We start from the raw sequence: 20,599 nt of genomic DNA, 5'->3' as shown, positions 1-20,599 counted from the left end.
ATACATACAACAGAACATTATCCAGCCACACAAGGAATGAAGCTCTGAAACATGCTATCAGATGTATTATTACAACATGGCTGAACCGAGAAAACATTCAGCTATGTGAAGCAAGCTAGACACAAAAAGGCAAGTACTGCATGATTCCATTCATTTGAGGTCCCTAGAATAAGCAAATTCATAGAGATAGAAATTAGATTAGAGGTAACCAGGCCATGGGGGGAGAAGAAAATGGGAAGTTATTGCTATATTGCTTAATGGGTACAAAATTTCTGTTTGGGATGATGGAAAACTTTGGAAATAGTGACAACAGTCACAAAATATTGTGACTATTTCTCTGCACTACACCACCCTAGGGGTTTAAACCACTTCTATTCCTCCCAAGAGTATTGGCATTTTTATTGAGGCCCGGAAGAAGAAAGTAGGACTTAATTCAAAAGAACACTTCCGGCCGGGCTCGGTGGCTCACACCTGTAATCCTAGCACTCTGGGAGGCCAAGGCGGGTAGATTGTTTGAGCTCAGGAGTTCAAGACCAGCCTGAGCAAGAGCTCAGCTCAGCAAGAGCTCTCTACTAAAAATAGAAAGAAATTATCTGGCCAACTAAAAATATATATATAGAAAAAACTAGCTGGGCATGGTGGCGCATGCCTGTAGTTCCAGCTACTCGGGAGGCTGAGGCAGTAGGATCGTTTAAGCCCAGGAGTTTGAGGTTGCTGTGAGCTAGGCTGACGCCACAGCACTCACTCTAGCCTGGGCAACAAAGCGAGACTCTGTCTCCAAAAAAAAAAAAAAAAGAACACTTCCATAATGGTGAGAATGGAGATCGCAGGGGCCATGTCAGAGGCTGAAATTCTTCGTGGCAGGCCGTCATGCAAAAACGATGTAGGTGTGGTCCCTACCGGGCCAACCACAGAGCTGGGATCTGTCCAGGTGCTTTTTCCCAAGCTGGGCCCATTTCCCACTAAATGACCTTTCACCATTGGGCCTGCCTGGGGGAAGATATACTCATTGCACACCTAGGGACCTCTAAAACCAGAGAAGAGGAGGCAGGATGAGAGTATACATTGGCTTTGAAGCACTGGGGTATTCAGCCAGTCTTTACTGTGTACCTACCACAAGCCAAACACTCTATCATGATTTCTCAGCAGTCTGTGGCTCTATTTGTGTCATGCCCACTGAGGCCTTCTAGAGACTTGGCACCTAGCTCAAGGCTGCGTGTGTGCTGTACAGGTGGGGCTGTACGAGATGCCCAACTCTAAAGGAAACTAGCAAACAGTAGGCCTGGTAAGCAGACTCAGTTAGATGTGCAGTGTTTTTCACAATGCTCCCTGATTAACTAAGTGTTTAGGTTAGGGAGGGGTAAATGTCCCCTTGGTACAATCACTAGCCAGACACTTCTACCCACAGAACTACAGTATTGTTGAGGTTTACCATAAACAAATGAATATGAGTTCCACAGGAAAGATAAAAATACTGTCTCCGTCTTTGAAGCTGCCATGCCTACGTAGGGGGGACATATACAACCTTCCAACAGGACCCCATAATATTCTGTCAAAATGGAGCCATTAATAGTCAAATTTGAGAAACAAACTTCCTTAGCAGCTTGGGTTCATTCTAAAAAACAGATGAAGCAGTGCTTGTTGTTTTACTTTTAATAGCGCGGGTTGTCATGCCAACTAGTGCTGGTGTTTAAAATGAAGAGGAAAAAAAGAAATGTTCCTTCCTACACAAACCTTCAGCAGGGCTCACAATTAGTCTTTAAAAAACATGAGAACTCAGAGCATTGGAGATATGGTAAACATTGTGCTTCTAGTTAAACCTGTCAGAATGAGGAGGTGACAAACCTGTGGTTTGTTTCCTTTTGTACGATGCTCCCTGCCCAGGATCTGGCTGAGCAGCGCCCTGGAGGAAAGAAGGGCACGATGACGATGACGCAGACACACGCAGGCAGCCGGTCCTCAGCTGGGAGAGCAGCTTCCATGTTGAATAGGCACAACAGAAAGGACAGTGCCCCTGGGAGAGAGTGGCTCTGCTCCCCGCCGCAAGCACAGTTCTTAAAAGGCTGGGTCTGCACAGAGCTGCACAACACACCCAGTGCCCAGCTGCGCCAAGGACAGGAGCAAAGACAGGAGGAGAGAAGACATGCTAGCAATGGCAGCAGAGGCACCGCTGTCCCCTCTGTGGTGCCTGTGGGCCCAGGCCAGCCAGAGAGAGGAGCCAGGAAGAAAGAAAACATGCCTGGTTCTGATGCACAAGAGTTGATGGTGGCTGGAGACAAGAGAAATGAAAGTACGAGGACAGGGTGAGAAGGAGGTAAGACCTCTTCTCTCACGACAGACTCATGGTTGCTGACACTTCTGTTCCCAAAAGGTCCCCCCCCCCCCCCCTGTGTATAGGAAGATCAGCCACGTTGCTGAGGCAAAGAGGACCTACTCACAGACCAGCCACAGGGGGATGTGGCTGGATCGCATCAGCGAGGGGCACAGGTGGGGGAGCTGACGATTGGGCCCCTCCCCTTCTCTCCAAGATCCTCTCCTGCCACTCCTCTCTGAGAGCAGCCCTGGCTTCCCAGTGCCTCAGCCCAAGGTCTTCACATCTCCCAGCCTGAGAATGGAGGGTGTCTCTCTTAGACTAGTTAACGCCTAGCAGACCTTAAAGATCTAGTTCATACATATGAGCTGCTCATAATCTCATACTGGAACTCCCAACCTGCAAACTCTGCTGCAATTGGCCTACTCCATTCACCTGGCAATTAACATGCCTTGCACTAGTAAGTCTTCTCTAATCTGGTTACCTTTCCATGTGTTTCTATTTGGCCTCCCTAATTAGAATGGAAATTTATTGAAAGCAAAAGATCTTTATTGCATATTTTGTTGTGTCCCCTGTGCCTGGTAACTCCTGTGTATACAGTGGTAATAACTGCAGCAGCAGCAGCACACAGTTGCCATTTTATGAGCTCTATGTGCTGGGCTCTGTTCTGAGTACTTTACATAGATTAACGAATATAACCCACACAATTGTCTGAGATATACACTATTATCCCTATTTTACAGGAAAAGAAACTGAGGCATAGGAGGTTAATGACTTGCTCAGGATCATGCAACTGTTAAGTGGTAGATCCAGAACTCAAACCAAAGCTCTCTGACTCTACAGCCTATGACCCAGGACACAGTAGGATGATGACAGGGTCTGGGGTGGAGGACGCAGGGATAGGTCGGGTGCCAACAGAGGGGAGAAGAGAGATGGGGACTATCTATAATAAAATGTGCAGGATACTATCCCATTCCATAAAACTTACATAATGCACATGTATGTATTCATAAAGACGGATGTAAAGATGGTCTCTAAAATGTCAATGGATAGTCAACTATCTCAGGATCGCTGGATTATAAGGGACTCTTATTTTCTTTTCTATATTTGTATGTATTGTTTGATCCTTTAAGGCACATGCAGAGCTGTTGCATGTGGCAGAAAGACAATGAAGTCAATTTCATTATGGCAGGAAAGGAAAACAAAACAAAATAAAAAAAGAGAAAAAAAAGCAGAGGGGTGGCACCGAACACTTCCGACACACCCGCGGCTGTGTCGCAGAAAGGTTGCCCTGGCGATGATGCCGGAGGTGAAGACGGGGAACCGTAACACACAGTGAATGGTAACAGGGACAATCACTGACATTTGCGGGGCCCAAAGAAAAGTAACATAGAAAGTTTAAAATCTAGTAACTCTCACAGCAACACTATTCACAGTAGCCAAAAGGTGGAAACAACCCAAATTTCCATCAACTGATGAATGAAAAAACAAATTGGGGTATATCCATACAAGGGAATATTACTCTTCCATGAAAAGGAATGAAATATTGATATATGCTACAATGTGTATAACCCTGAAAACATAATAAGCGAAAGAGGCCAGACACAAAAGGTCACATATCGGATATTTCCATTTATATAAATACCCAAAATAGGTAAATCCACAGAGACACAAAACAGATTAGTAGTCAACAGGAATGGGGGTGGGGGCAGTGAGGAATGGGGGGTGACAGCCTAATGGGTATGGGGTTTCCTTTTAGGGTGATGAAAATGTTTTGGAAAGAGGTGATGGTTGCAGCACAGCGTGAATGTGCTAAATGCCACTGAATTATACACTTTAAAATGTTTACGTTTATGTGAGTTTTAAGTCAGTTAAAACATATCCAGTTACCCTTTTAACTTAAAGTCCTGAGAAAATGGAAGGGCAGATGAGAACAACAACAACAAAGAAGCCAAATGGACTCAGAAAAACCCCAGTAAAGATGGACCAGGTTGCCCTGAGATGCTGTGAGGTTTCGTTTTTCCCATGACAACTGTTGTAGTTGGAAGGTCTGAGACGACACGGTCGTCTGTGCTGAGGGAAGCTCCAAAGGCCTGTGTAGACAGAGCAGGAAAAGCTGGAGCCAAGCACCCAGTCCCCTCTGCTGATGGACGTGGAAGCTGCGCTGAGCCCTCCCGGGTCGCCGTCCCGGGCACTGTGCCTGCTGCCCGGCTGCTTCCCCCCGGCTTGGCAGGGGCCACACCCTGCTGGTGCCTGGAGCGCCAGCCTTAATCACAGCCCCTGGCTGTACTGAAGAAATAACTGTTCTCTAAGAAATAAACGTTCATCATATATTATCAACCGACTTATATTTTTAATAGATAAAACACAGATACGACACAAAATTCAAAACGCTCCAGGGGATATACAGTGATAAAGGGCCCTGTCCTCCACCCTTCCACGCCAACATCTCTGAGTCCATCTTTGGCGCTGTCTCCGCCATTTTAAATACGACTAGTGGGACCGAGCTCTGAATCCCAGCGGCTCTGGCAGCCAGACTCTCCAGTGACTCGGTGTCACGTTGTTACCACAAGATGGAAGCTACGTGTGATATCAGGATGGAAGTCATCTGGGTGACAACCAGGTCCCAGGACTGGGTGCCGTAAGAGGTGCGGCCTGCAGGGGAATCTGCTGAGGTGACAGCCACCCCCTAGAGTCATTCATGGAATGACGAGAAACCCGTAGGCGAGGCCCGTCCACCCAGGCAACCAGGCCGGCCACCTTGAGCTGCTCACTCCCGGTCTGCATGTAGGAAATGTCAAGCTGGGGAAGGGGACATGGCTCCCTGATGGCATGGAAGCAGACACCAGAGAGGTGTTAAGTGGTTTGTCTGGAGGAAAAAAATTCACCTTAAAAGAATTCAACTATGGGCTGGGTGGCACTGTCCCCACAGATGGGCTTCACGTAGACACAGATGACAGAAACTACGCTGGTCAGGAGGAGGAGGTCCAGGAAATCAGGGCACCCGAAGGGGGCGCAAACCATTCAGTGATGAACAATCTGGGCCAATCTCAAGCCTGGATAGAGTCCCGGGGTGAGCCACATGTGACGGGGCACATACTGCTTTATCTAGCCGGGTTGTGAGGGGTTTGTTTTTTTTTCCTGAAGGCTGAGTAACCATTGCCCTGTATAGTCACCAAACCAAAGACTAAAAAAGGATTCGAGCCACACAGGCTCATCTGTTCCCCAATGTTCCTGCCTAGCGGCGACGCACTGGCAGGCTGGAGGGTGAGTCGGCCACTTATCTGGTTTCAGCCAATCTGTTACTGTATTTCACTCCCTGTCCTCGTGCCCAGAGGCTGTTGCAATGGGTATAAATTTAGAAAGAGAAAGATAAATAACATGGAAAAGTTCCTTTTAACAAAATAAGTTCTCTCTCTCTCTCTTTCTATTTTGCTAAAGAAAAGAAAAAATGATCTCATTACTTATTTAGCCTTTCCATGGTGGGATCTGGTATCCTGGGAGGCAACGTAGTAACACACGACCTTAGCCCAAGATTAATCAGCTTCATTTGAAACTGTGAAGCCGTCAAACTTCCATCCTAAGCGTTTCTTAGAAACTGAAAGAGTGAGAAGATGACAGCACCTTGCACAAGATCTGGAATCCACTAGGATCCCTTCTGAACAAATAAAAGACTGTAAATGAAGACAGTGTTTACTTTATATGAAACAGTCCACCGGCTACCCTGATGATACTCCGTGCCTGAAATTGCCATTTCACTGGGAGCTGCATGGATATTTTAGACGAAACCTGTCTTATAACGAAATTAATATCACAGACGGAAGGTGTTCAGTTATGATGGAAATAAACTGAAAGAGAAACTTCTTGAGAAATACTTGCCTCCCCTCACACACATACTCACAGCCTGGAGGATTATGGGCCACCAGTGGTAAGAGTCTGTAGATAATTCCGCTACCTCGTCATTTAGCCCAATGCCCATTTACAGAGAAGGAAACCAAAGTTAAGGCCCAAGGTTACGCGGCCACCAGAGATAGAGGGGGTCCCAAGACCAGGTCTCACAGCTCTTCCCTGGGGTCATCCCACGACCGCCAACCATCCCCTGGAAGCCCACCAGACACAGCGGCTGTACCTCCGACAGCATCTCGTACTGGCCCCTCCTGCCAAGAGCGATGGTCAGTAAGTCGTAGACCACAGACGCGCTCTGCAGGCTGATGAGACGGTCGCTCTTGTGCTCAGGTATCCTGCTCAGCACAGCATCCCGGTTGGCCTGAAAACAAGATGGAAGAGAAGCAGATGCTGATCTAGCCCATGCACATGGCTGTGACTGAGTGGAACAGAAGCCACCTAGGCTCTCCTGCCCCTAACAGTTTGCCAAGGGGCTGGAGACAAGGGCAGGAGTAAGTGAGGGGCCTGTCACTTCAGGTCGTTTACTCAAACTCCCCTGAGCACCGCAGCACATGGTATACGATATGTGCTGAAGTACTGGAGGTGTGAGCCCAGAGGCACGTGTACCTGTCAGCAGGTGTTTGGAGGAAGCTTTGGGAGCGGATGCAAAGCAGGGAGAGTTTCCGTGGGCTCAGGCTCACAGACAGCCTCGCTGCAGACGCAGCTGTGCTCTAGGGCAGCAGACTCATCCATGGGCTGAGGCCCTGCTGTGTCTTACCTGCAGCTCCTGCTCCTGCTCTACGTTAAAGAGCGGGAGAAAATTCCCAGCCCTGCATCTTCCATGACCAAATGGTGTCATCGAGTTCCATCAGTCCTACAGAGATACATTGTACTTTTCCTCTATTCCCAAGCAACACTCAAATCCCTATATGACATCTTGACTGGAACAGACCACAAATACTAATTCAATCTTGATTAGGGAAGCACAGAACAGATGTATAAGAGAAAACAGAAACAAGCAGACTTTTACTTTAAAAGATATTACCACAGAGGACTCAAGAGAACACCTTGTCAATTTCCCATCTCTACTGCTTAGTATAGAAATACATCAGGCACATTTGAGTTTATTAATCTCATCTATCCAGAAAACAAATGTTCTTTATAGCAACTTGTTTCCTTTACTCCTGAAATTCAATTTCTCTACAGATTCCTCCAGATATACCACATGTATTAGAGACTTAACAGCTAGCTCATTCTCCTTTTCTCCCTAATAGGGAGTTCAGACTCAACAAAGTTAGATTTCGCCTGCCTCTTTTCGCCTGCTGATTAACAGAAGTCTCCAGATCCATCTGTCTCTAGGAGCAGAGCGAGGGCCACTCAGCCTTTCCCGTGAAAGTGGTACAAGAGGACCTGGGGTCACTTGTCCCTGAAGGCTGATGTTTATCTTCCTGCCTGACATTCGGAAAGGCCACACACACACCTTCCCTCTCACTAATGAGACAAAATGCCTTCTTTTTGTGTGTAAGTCCAAGGCATTTACTTTTAGCCACCCATCAGGACTTACTCACTTTAAAATTCCTTGCTCTTAAATGTCAAAGACAAATAAGAATATATAAGACAGGCCACTTCCTACAAAGTGAATCATCTCTTATGGAAATAAGCCTGCTTTTGAAGATTTCATTCTAAGTTTTTCTTGTTAAGACTGCCTTTTGAGCTCAACAAAAGAATCTCTGATGGAAATAGGGCCTGCTGTAAATGGTTTCGTTTCATTTATTTGCTATAAATGTTCCATACTGAGACCAATGCCTGGAGGAAAACAAAATAAAAAAAAAACAAAAATACTACCTATGAGACATTTTCAAGTTATGCCAAATGCTTTTTTTTTCATTTTTAAAGAAAGTATCCATATCTTTTGGTTAAAACGGTATACTCTAACAGATACACAAATAATAAATATTCCAGATATTATCTCAGTGGTAGCTGTGCAAACATAGTTTAATAATCCCCTTCTCCAAGGGAAAACTAGTTCGACTTGCAGTGAGAAAGCAGTATAATTCCAAATGATTCCTTGTAGGTGGAGAGACTACGGACAAATTTATGCTTCTAAGTTAAAGTCAGAACCAACAAAGAATACAATTTTCTCAGATACCAAAAAAACACAGCAATTTTCATTTTGGTTCTGAAATTGAGCACATATATCTTCTATCTAAAAGCTGAAAAATCAAGGAGTCAAAGGACAAGAAAAAAGGCTTCCAAAGGCAGCTGAATTTAGATTTCTACCTACATTTTATGTTATGGAATGACTTACAGGGAGAACACAATTATTTTGGTTAGAAACCTAATCCTTCATATTTACTGATGACATCATTGGATTCCACCATTCCCTGGAGAGATTATTCTGGAAATTAAATACCATAGAGCCAAATTTGACCGTCTCAAAGAGATCTCAACTTTTGAGTATTATTAGTTTATACCACTTCAAGAAAGAAGAAGGAGAGTTGAAGACATCATTCCAAAGATATCTACACTTAGAACAAGCGATTCAGAGATGTGGCCATGTTTTCCAAATTCCAGACTAGAACACATGATTTGACAGCAGAACATAATATTTTCAATCAGAATCATCCAAGTAATCTAAAATGTTTGGTCATCACGCTTTCAGAACTTTTACACTATGACCAACCAAGTTTGCCCAAAGGAAACTATCTGCGAAGCTGTGAGGAGTCCAGCTTGGTATAAGGGAACGTTAGCTAGAAGGCCAACATTGCTGGCGCCATCCATGAACTGGTGATGAAGCCTGGTGAGACTTGTCCACTTGAATGCCACCAAGTGCCAGCCTGGTCATCTATGTGGCTTCCCCCTAACTGTGCCAAGGCACAGTAGAGAATGAAAATGACACCGTCCTCAGTTACCAGCTGACAGTCAAGGCAAGAGGAGCCAAGGGGCAACCTGTTTCCTTGAGAGGAATCCTGATGACGCCAAAGAGCTTCCAAATAAAAGGAAGTGGTAACTCAGGCAGTCTTGCTCTTGTAAACATCTCTGGGCCATTCCACAGAACAAGAAAACCCAAGGATTTAAACTGAGGCAAGAGAGCTACCCTCCCTGACTACTCATGGCCTCCTGCGATCCCTCCTGCTCTCAGCACACGGACATTCCTCTTGTGCTCCATTTCTAAGTCTTTTCACCTGACTGTATTTCGTACCTCCAATTCAATAGTGTGTCTGGGAGCAGAAGAAGGGAAATGCCTTCTCTTACTCGAGTTATGATTCCTTTCTCTCCCCCTGCCTGTGGTGGAGTGGAAGTTTTGAGGAGAGGACAGTACAACCTACTACAAGGAGCAGTAGACCACTGCATCAGGCATGCGGTTCACCTGCTTTGGGCCTCAGGTTCCTTATCTATAAAACGAGGTGAATGGACATGATGTTCTCGAGTCCTTTCGAGTTCCAGGAACGACACGTTCTGCTTAGGTGCTTAGCACACATAATTTACCTGCTGAGGTATTAACTATTACAACACTCATTACTCCTGATTTCAAGCCAGGGCCATAATGCCTGGTGATATACAGAGTAGAAACCCAATAAATGATGAGTGATGCAATTTTAGACTTAAAACTCAATATCCTGGCCAAACACTAAGAAAAACATTTCAAAGGAATCGGATGATCTGGCAAAACTCCCTCCCAACAGCATGGCCAGGTAATGGCGGTGAGCTTTCACAGCCTGGGATCTTGCAGTGCTTGGGAACAGGTAAGAGCTTGGAGATGAAGACTGTTTCATTAGGCTCCTACTACGTAGACCAGAGGTTCATATGTCCAACAAGTGTTTTATCCCAAAACTTTCCCTCACACCAGGGCAAACTGAGAAGGCTTGTAAAGGTTGTCCATTGGGAGCTTCTTTCTCTTTTTAAGGCTCCTTTGGTGGTCATTTTAGCTGTGGCTTACCTACATACAATTGCATTAGTGTTCAACTGATACTTGGTGCATAAATTAATGAACTAAGATATCTGCTAATTGGAGAAGTGCCAAGCTCCAGGCTGAACAAGGGACATTGCTAGCAAGTCCAAGAATGAAGAAACAACCCTCTTTTTAAAACTCTACTGTTTATTCTCACTCAGGTATCCCCTCTAGAAAGTATTTTCTCCCAAGAAAAAGAGTCACCATACTAATGGTGACCAATCAAAGTACTACAGGGACAAGGGGAAGAACAATATAAAAACACACTCCACTTACCATTGATTCACTAATCAGCAGTAACAACAGGGCTTCTTCAGTATTTTCTTGAGGACAAAAAATGCTGTAACAAGAAAACCAATGTTGATATATTGCAATTTCAAAATAACATAAAATACACAAATATGAGCAGAACTGAATGCTAAAAGCTTCAGTTTTTATATAAAACCCAGAAAAAATACTGTATAATTTGGACACTTGAATTAATTTGCCTATTTCTATGGTAATCTATGTAATTAATACATTTTTAGCTATGCATTTTAATGGCAGACAGAAGGGTGAAGCAAAGTTGTAAAAACCAAGTTTAAAAGCCCCCAAAATATATGTTGCTATTATAGAGGCAGAAATTTTGATCTCTATAAACTGACAGCAAATAATACAAGCTTTCTCCTAAACCCATTATGGAGGTATAAACTGCAGACATTTCACGACTCTTCTTGCCTCTTACCTGCTAACTGACATATCTTATATTGTTATTTAGATGAAATGAGATTGAAAGCAGTTTTTGAGTTTGAATAATTTCTCAAATACTATAAGAATTTAGTGAGCTATCTTACTTAAACACACATGTTTTATTATGGCAAGAGCCATCTTATTAATCTATTTTATGGAATTTGGCTGAACTCTAAAATCTTGGATTAAAAGAAAAAGCTTTTAAGCTCAATGTTGCTCAGGATTAGAGGACAATAAAAACCCAAACATAACCCAAATCTGCATTCTCTATATCCTATTTTTTGTGCCGTGAGCACTTTTAAAGACTTGTAGCATTTTTCCCCCTCTTGTTCTAAAGCTCTAGAATCCTTTGAGTAGAATTGTGATTATTATCACCAATTGGGCCAAACTCCACTTTTTTTCATGGAAGAAAGAAGAGTTTGCAATAAATTAAAATGAACTTGGTTAAAAAAAACTCCTGGATATTTTGAAGATGATGAAATAAAAACTAAATTTACATCTTCCCAGGGGTAACATTACAATCATTTAATTGAAGAGATTTCCACTCAAAGAAGGCAAAAAAAAATGTTTGCCAAGTAATTGTAAATACTTGTTCTCTTTGAAGTGCTGGTAATTTTTGTACTGTATCAAAGGATGATAAAGAGCTAGATAGAAAGAATACAGTGCCTGGTGCTCTTCTTACAACTCTGACATCACAGTGGTAAGAAAGCCACTGGAGGGATGGTTTCTATTGTTCTTCCAGGGCTAAAATTTTATGAAAAGACTGGCTTGAGAATGAGCAAGATTCTGGGATTTGCAGTGACTTCCTTAAGGAGTCAGCCTGAGGTGATAAGGGTTTTTCAGAAGATAGAATATTTCTTTCCCCTTAAATTCAGAAATAGAGCCTAAAGGCCTTGAATTAAGAGTGCACTCCCACTCTCCGTGTGTGTGTGTGTGTGTGTGTGTGTGTGTGTGTGTGTGTGTGTGTGTGTGTGTGTGTGTGTGTGTGTGTATGCGTGCGTGTGCATCCAGCAATCGTTTCCTGATATGCTGGCCGGTGCTTGCATGCAGTTGAGACCTTGTGAATAAAGCAGTAACATTAACCACTTTCTTCGCGGCTAGCCAGTTCTGCATTGTCCAACTCCAGATTAATTGAAAAGAGAGAGAGCCCATGCTAATTGTGACTTCACACCAGCCAATTCAGTCCATGGATAATCTCCAAATTCCATTTGAGCCATCCAGCCTGCTTCAATGCTAGGTTGTGTTATTTTTACCAGAGTTGCTAACAAGTAGCACATTAACTGATTCTAATGCTACTTCCTCTGCCCTCCCTGTTGTGGCAGGCAAGGTGGGTCTTCAGGAGCACTGCAAAGCTCCGGGGGCTGGGAGGAAGAAGTTGGGGAGAAAGGGTAGTTGTAAGAGACATGCCTGGAAAACTACAAACTCAGAGCCTCCTTCTCAATAATTAGGAATTCTCTAGACCCATTTCTGGCCATTCCTTCCCTATTCCTCACTCAGGGAAGCATGGAGCCCAGGGTGGATGGTCAAAATTGTTGAGGGCTTCTTTTTGTGACCTTCTCCTCTTTGGGGTCCGAGGGCCCGAGGGAGAGATCCTGGGGTGCCCAGGCCTCAGCCTTGAAGAATGGGCAGACTGGGGCCCTGGACCCAGAGGAAGGTCAGTGCAGGGGAGACACAGGGACAGGGGGAAACAGATCCGCAGGCATAAGGACGAGCTCCCACGAGCTGGTGGGCTGGCAAAGGAGGTGGCAGTGCCAATGCTGCTGCTGGGCTGAGAATGGGAGGGCTGCGTCCTAATCCTAGTCATGCCACCAACCCACTGGGGACCTTTAGGCAAATTGCCCATTTCCTTACTTTGGATGAATTTACTAATCATTTTCTGATTCTACAGAAGACATAGGCAACAAAGGCTCCCAGATAATAGCTCTCTCTTAAAGTCTTCCCTAGATAGGTGAAAAACTTTACTGTATGTGGTAGAAACAATCATACAAAAGAAATTAATCCAACTTTATCTAACTGCATTTCATCTCTTCTGTCACCTCTAGCTGTTACATGACTAATGACAAGTTGGACATCTGAAGGTCATTGGCACCATCCCGGACCCTATGTAGGTTCAGGGAATGCCGCGAACACCACCAACCCACAAGAAAGTTGATTTGTAAACAATGATAACATCAGTTCCAAGGTCTAGTAATGTGCCTTTATAATTTTAATATGCCTGGCTGGGATACTACTCTGGAAATTCCTGGAGAAATACAGCCAGCCAGGTAAGACCTGAAGACTCAAAGCCAAGAATGGCTGAAGCCCCACCCCACCCCAAGTCACACTGTCTGCCAAACATATGACTGCAGAATCTATTGTCAGTCCCAGGACTGTGCAGAAAGATGAGGGTGCCAAGAAAGGAAAAGGGCCTCACCACAGCCCTTCCCTTTTCTGTCAATTCATGTAAGTCAAAAACTCCTTCACAACAAAGAAAGAAGGTCCTTCCTGCATACCAGCCCAGGCCCACTGAGCTGTGCTCTGTTGGGTGGATGAGGTGAATCCCACATGGCACATCACCTTGCACAAGCGCTTCCGTGCTCCTGGTGACCGTGACTTGCAGGCGGGCTGTGTGCACCAGAGGCGAGGAGCTGACGGCCAACCAGTGGTGCAGCCGGTCGTTTCCACAGCTTCCGTTCTGCCGTCAAGAAGCCATCCTGACCCCTCAACATACCTCATCTTTCCACTTTAAACAGTGTCCCCGTTCTTAGAAAAACTTCCTCGTTGGCTAATAGGAGGCTCAGACCTATACTTAGTATTCCATGATAATTACTTTTTCCTCCTAGACCTACAAAGGAGTTTTAGCACAATGCCTGGCACTCACTAGCATTCAATAAATCTTTTCATCATCCACTTCCTGAAAATATTGTCCAATATTAACTACCATCCACAATAGTGGTTTTTAATCTCCTGCTTTACATTGTGCTAATTATCTAGTCTAGTATGCATTTAATTATCTAAGTCACCTCAAATGCTTTTTACAAGGAGGGATAAAATGAAAGGAAAAATACACTTGGCTGAAATACACTAAGAAGCATGCACAAAAGCGGTCACACAGTGGCACTGTTCCTATGAGCCCCCAGTGGGAAACTAACTCATTATCCGACCCTACAGAAGACACAGGGGGGACAAAGATGAGAATCCTCATGTATACATCACAAGTAGAATAGATCAATATTTTGGAGGATGGTCATAAAATGGAATACCTTGCAGCAATAAAAAAAAAATTACTTCTACATGCACAAACATGGGTGAATCTTTCAGATATAAAGTTGGACAAAAGTTAAACACAAGAAAGTGAATACTATATAATTCTATTTACATAAATTTCAAACTGGGAGAGGGTACCCAGAGGGCTTTCAGGGTTCTGGCAACATCTGTTTTCTTCATCAGGATGCTGATTACCTGGGTCTGTTCACTTGGTGAAAATTCATCAAGTTTTATACTTTTGTTTATTTTCCTCTGTGTTTGTTATGTGTCAAAAAAAAGCTTACCCTAAAAACAAGTAATCAAAAGCCAATTAAAATTCTTCCTGGAAACACCCAGAAGGAAGAAAACAAGGAGGCCCATGACAGGTGATCCCTCCTCTCTTCCTATCCAGAACTTTCAACATTTTATTTCCTTTCCAAATTCAAGACGGGCAGAGAGCGAGCGTCCCGCACCTGTTCCGTGTCTGGTCGCAGTGGCAGGGATGGAGCTTCCTGGTGGAGCTCACTTTTCAGTTACTTCCCGTCATGACTGACCATCTTGAGCGGCCCTTGTGGTCTGCTCGAGCCTTCAGGATCTCTGCCACCTAAATGCTACTTTATACTTACACTTCTCCTCAGAGACTGAGTGGAAAGGAAGACTTTGGGACAATTGGCCCAAACGAGGTCTGAACATTATCTGTGGATTCCCTGTTCCACCTCCAAGCCAGCATAACTGAACTGGTGATAATGTCCTTTCTGCCACAGTGTTGACTGATCAAGATAGTCCCGCCTCGGTAATAAGGGAGCTCCCAAACAAGTATAACCCCAACAGGTTTTCCCTCTTCACTAATACTCAAGGTAAGAAGTAGGGTTGTGAACACATAAAATTACGAAGCTAAAAACTGATGGTGATAACTGAAGGCATAGGATTAGTGTGGAAATTAATTAGATGCAAACCACTAAAACTGATTCAAGAAGAAACAGAAGATATGAATAGACCTATAGCAAGTAAAGAGATTAAATTAGTATTCAAAAAACTTCCCATAAAGAAAAGTCCAGGATCAGATGGCTTCACTGGTGAATTCTACCAAACATTTAAAGAATTAATACCAATTCTCCACAAATGTTTTCAAAAGACAGAAGGTGGGGGAATACTCCCCAATTGATTTTATGAGGTTATCCTAATATCAAAATCAGACAAAGACATCAGAAGAAAAGAAAACTATAGAACAATATCTTTTATGAATATAGATGTAAAAATTTTCAACAAAATACTAGCAAATAGAACCCAGCAGTAAATGAAAAGGATTATACACCATGACCTGGTGGAATTTATCTCAAGAATGCAGGTTGGCTTAATATCTGAAAATCAATCAATATAATAAACCACATCATCAGAATAAAGGACAAAAACCACATGATCATTTCAATTGATGTGGAAAAAGTAGTTGACAAAATTCAACATCCTTTCATAATAAAAATATTCAACAAACTAGGAATAGGAGGGACATTTCTCAACCTGATGAAGGACATCTACAGAAACCCACACTAAACACCATACTTTGTGCTTCCCCCCTGCAGAGATAAGAAACAAGACAAGGATGTTTATTCTTGCCACTTCTATCCAACATTATACTAGAGGCTCTAGGCAGGGCAATTAGGGAAGAAAAAGAAATAAAAGGCATCCAGGTTAGAAAGAAAAAAGTATTAATAAAACTGTTTCTATTTGCAGATGACATGGTCTTTTACACAGAAAATCCTAAGGAATCTAAAAAACTATTAGAGCTAATAAAGAAGTTCAGCAAGGCTACAGTATACAAGATCAATATACAAAATCAATTGTTATTTCCACATTCTTGCAGTGAGCAATCCAAAAATGAAATTAAGAAAACAATTCCACTTACAATAGCATCAAAAAAATTAGCACACACACACACATAAAACTTAGAAATAAGTTTAACAAAAGAAGTACAAACCTTATATCCTGAAAACTACAAATCATTGTTGAAAGACATTAAAGACAACCTAAATAAATGGAAAGACATCTCATGTTCATAGATCAGAAGACTTAATATTTTTAAGATGGCAACACTCCCAAATTGATCTACAAAGTCAATGCAATTCCTATTGAAATCCTAGCTTCTTTTTTTTTTTTTTTCCAGAAATGGACAAGCTGATCCTAAAATTCAAATGGAAATTCAAGGGACTGAGAGACAGGGGGACCACAGCTAAGAGGTGCTGAGTTTATTTTTGGGATAATGAAAATTTTCTAAAGTTGATTGTGGTGATGGATGCACAACTATGTGAGTATATTAAAAGCTGCTAAATTATATACTTTAAATTGATGAATTATATAATATGTGAATTATGTCTCAATAAAACAGTTAAGAAAAGCTGATCATGTGTACTTGTATGCAATGAAACTTGTGACTAGTAACTACTGCTGGTCTGGGGATGCTCCCTTAGTCCTCCCTTTATGGGGATGCTGGATCTGTGTTTTGCCTCCATAATTCTCCTTACACAGGTGGGGAATCTGATATTAAAAGTGACAAAGTCTGAGTAGTTGAAGAAATAGAGGAGAAGTGGCCCGCACTATAAGCTTATCTGCCTTCAAGGGATGGGGCCACATTGGAATAGCACCCAGGCAGACAAACAGCTCCGTCCATGTGTCAAACTGGACTGGGGTAGAGGGTAGAAACTAAGTTTCTTAATGTACCTGGCACCTTGGTTATTAAGAATATCTAAAACAGGAAAAAACTCTATGGTCTATTTTTAAGATATAAATACTACTTAAAAATAAATAAAATACAGCATAATAGTTCATAATAAAAAATGAACTCTAAATCTGTTCTAAATAGCTCATAATGATGGGTCAGCATTTTTAAAGTGAGAGCTTGGGAATTGCTAGGACAGATGCTTCATGGATCCAGGTAAAAACTAAGGAGTAATCACAGGCTGTGAATTAAACAAACCTGTGTTTCAACGAGGCCATGGAAAGGGGGCTGAAAATGAAAATAAGGCTACAGAAAAAGCTACGAATATACTAACTTGTCTGAATCCACATAAGAAATGCAAACTGAAGAAGGCAATGAAGGAGAGACATGCCAGGGTCAGCTTAAGAGGATTATTAACGGGCAGCGGCCTTGAGGAATGCTGCCTCCCTTTGCAAATGCAATAATCATTTTCAGATGTCACACATGGAGAGAGAATCTAGTCACCCATCTCTGCCAGTGCTTTCCCTGGGGCGTTGGAAGCAGCAGCCTGCAGCCTCTTAGCCACTTTTCCAATTTGATAGCACCAAAGTTATCCGTCTTTGTTCGTGCATGTTCTCCTTTCCTTCATGTAGAGATTCTGAAAAACCATCAGGCCTTGTCCTTGTAGGAACAGGCAACGGTGGGAATTAAAGGCTCTAACGGGAGGAATCGGGAATAAGTCAACAACTGTCTCTGTCTCCCAGCCCTTCACGGTCTCGCTCCCTCTCGTGTCCTGCTTCCTCTGACCTGACCTGATGCCAAGACTGTGTGGTTCTCCAGCCCATTTTCCTCCAGGGTGATTGTGTCCCAAATTTCAAACTTCAAAAGATAAAGAAGTTCTAAAGAGACATAACCTTCCAATCACTTTCAAATTATTTAATTCTCCTGCTTATATCTAGTTCAGTTTAGAATAAGATTTTAAACAAAAGGATCGAGGAATTGCTGAAGAATAGAAAAAATGTTAGCTCTGGCTTACAAACAGCCTTGTCGTTGACTGCTGTATGACGCTGGGGTTCTTATAATAAGTGGAACAAAAATTCCAAAGACCAACAACAGTGATGGCTGTGAATGGCAGCCAAGTACTGAGATGAGAGCATTTTTCTACTTAAAATGTCCCCACTAGTGCACAGATATTTTCCAAAGTTACGAAAAGTAATGAGGTATCAATTAAATTAGAAAATGAGACTTGTTCATCCGATTTTCTTTTAGGTGGAAAAAATCTGCCCTCCTACTTCTACTCATCCTTGAATTTTCCCAAGTTTCCCTCCCATCCCCTGACCTATAAGTGAGGACGTCAACTTGCATACTTCTCTCCTGAGTAGACGCGGGCTTTCCGAGTGAGGGTGTAGGTTTTTGTGTTTGCTCCTTTCCGGAGAGGATCGTCCAGAGGAGACTGGCACGGTGGCTCCTCCAGAGGGTTCCAATAGCTCTGCTCACACATACCCCGCAACAAGATCTCTGCCAGCTGCCTGGCTATGGTCTGGGAACACAAAGGAGGAGAAGCATAGCCATGAATCTATTTTGTATTATTCATTCATTCATTCATGTGTCCACTCATCCAATAAATATTTATGTCATCACTCTGTGCTAAGCACTATTGCAAGATTCACAGTTTAAAATGTTTACTTTTATGATGAAAATTATACCAGTTTACGACAAAAAAGAAAAGAAAATATGGTACACAAAGACATCTGAACTCTTTAAACAAAAGAGGTTCATGCACTTCAAATGCCACCTTGTCTCGGTTACGCGCTGGAACATTAAACATGTTTTAAACCTGAAACAACTGAAACTTTTAGCTAAGCCCTTTCCCAAGAGATCTTATAAATAACAGGGGATCTGCAGATATTTTCACCACCTCCCAACTGACATCTCATAAAGCCAGTACTCAGATGACGCTATTCCTGAAAAAAAATAAAAATAAAAAATCTGGCCAGGCGCGGTGGCTCATGCCTGTAATCCTAGCACTCTGGGAGGCAGAGGCGGGTGGATCTCTCGAGGTCAGGAGTTCGAGACCAGCCTGAGCGAGACCCCGTCTCTACTAAAAATAGAAAGAAATATCTGGCCAACTAAAATTATATATAGAAAAAAAAAATTAGCCGGGCATGGTGGCGCATGCCTGTAGTCCTAGCTACTCGGGAGGCTGAGGCAGTAGGATCGCTTAAGCCCAAGAGTTTGAGGTTGCTGTGAGCTAGGCTGACGCCATGGCACTCACTCTAGCCCGGGCAACAAAGTGAGACTCTGTCTCAAAAAAAAAAAAAAAAAAATCTCTCCATTGATGATCTGATGTCCACTGTAGATATTTAGAATGTTTTCCTTCTTGGAGACACCAATGGCCAGCCCTACACGGCCCACCCCTGGGACTCAGCACCTGAGTGCTCTGTCCTCAGTGCATCCTGGGCCTCCTGGCCTTGTGCAATAGAGAAGGCAAAGTGGGGCCTGGGATTTCTGATCAAAAAAGACCTTTCCGCAAAGCTGGATGGGTATCTCCTTCCTCACTGTGAAAACCCAGAAACATCTGGATCTTGTCCTCCTAAGTTAGATGCAGATTAACATACCTTCCCAAACCCTCTGGGACTCCACTGCCTAGAACAGTACCATCTATGATGTATGTGGGGGAAGGAGGGTGTGGCATGTCCTAAGAAGTATGTCTTTGATTGATGCATACCACTTCATTTAGCTCATAATCTTCCAGTGACAAAGAAGAGGATAAGTAATTTTTTTAAAATCTCTCTGAACACAGAAGCACTGCATCCCAGGGTAGTCCACACTGCCCATGATCACCCAGAGGTAGCACAATAAAATTTCAACCAGCAGGGTTTTCCACCAGGTTTTAGCATTCTTTGCAAGATGCAGACAAAGAATGCTCAGCTTCCCAGAGAATGAGCCTTTAAAAAAAAAAAAATGTTCCAGAAGAGAGCTTTGTTAAGCTTTTATCCATGGGAAATCTCTTAAAACACCACAAGGAAATTTAAATGCAACCAACTCACTAGCCTAGTGGTTTCTGATAACCACTGGGTAAAGGCAAATTTTCTTGATTATTCCGAAGTAAGACTCACTGGCTTTAAATGTCTATAAAAATTTGAAATTAAATGTACTCTGATCATCCCCAACTGAGCAATCTGTAAAGATCTCATAAGAACACAATTTTCAGGATCTACACAGTTCCTGAACTGTTTTCTTAAACCTTCCATTATAGTTTCATTTTGATCTCATTGCAATAATATAAGCTAATGACTTCTGCTAGAAAATTCACCTGGCAAAAATAACTTCAACTCACTATAGCTGAGAAATAAATGTTAAAAGGAAAAAAATGAACAAGGAACTTCATTTTCTGGATATATCTGCCATGCAGGAATTCTAAAGTTGTAAAAATTTCTGCCCTCCACGGTTTGCTTGTCCACTGCTAGACAGCTCATGGTAAATCTCATTTTCCCTTAGAATATTAACCTTCCTGAGAGGTTTTTAAATGGGGTTTTTGATGTGATTGCATATTTTAAAGGCATCACTTCATCAGCGCACTGAAAGGACATTTGGTTGTGTCCATGGAAAGCTCAAATGAAGTCCAGAAAATGAGATAAACATGAGAAATTACCAACAAGATCACCAATAACTATCATACTTTTTACTCAACCTATATTTAGTTTATGGTTTAAATGCTTAAAAATCATTGGTAACTATAAAATAAATTTAGAATTAAAGGAAGGAAGTAGGCCTGAATTAAGGCCTGGATGTTTATGTACAG

At 42.7% G+C, this 20,599-nt stretch overlaps 1 protein-coding gene across 3 annotated transcripts in view; it reads right to left on the bottom strand.

The window, feature by feature from the left end:
• Positions 1-20,599, bottom strand: part of TTC7B (tetratricopeptide repeat domain 7B) — a 240,934-nt gene that overhangs the window by 115,424 nt on the left and 104,911 nt on the right. For all 3 annotated transcript variants that reach the window (XM_045562019.1, XM_045562029.1, XM_045562038.1), the window contains 3 exons: positions 18,162-18,334; positions 10,425-10,488; positions 6,441-6,578 (listed from right to left, as the gene is read on the bottom strand). In XM_045562019.1, coding sequence (XP_045417975.1) covers positions 6,441-6,578; positions 10,425-10,488; positions 18,162-18,334 — 375 coding nt within the window. The remainder of the gene's footprint in view (positions 1-6,440; positions 6,579-10,424; positions 10,489-18,161; positions 18,335-20,599) is intronic.

The sequence above is a fragment of the Lemur catta genome, chromosome 1 (assembly GCF_020740605.2).
Source record: "Lemur catta isolate mLemCat1 chromosome 1, mLemCat1.pri, whole genome shotgun sequence".
Taxonomy (NCBI): Eukaryota; Metazoa; Chordata; class Mammalia; order Primates; family Lemuridae; genus Lemur; species Lemur catta.
The sequence above is the reverse complement of the archived record's forward strand: the minus strand, read 5'-3'. Positions and strand labels throughout refer to the sequence as shown.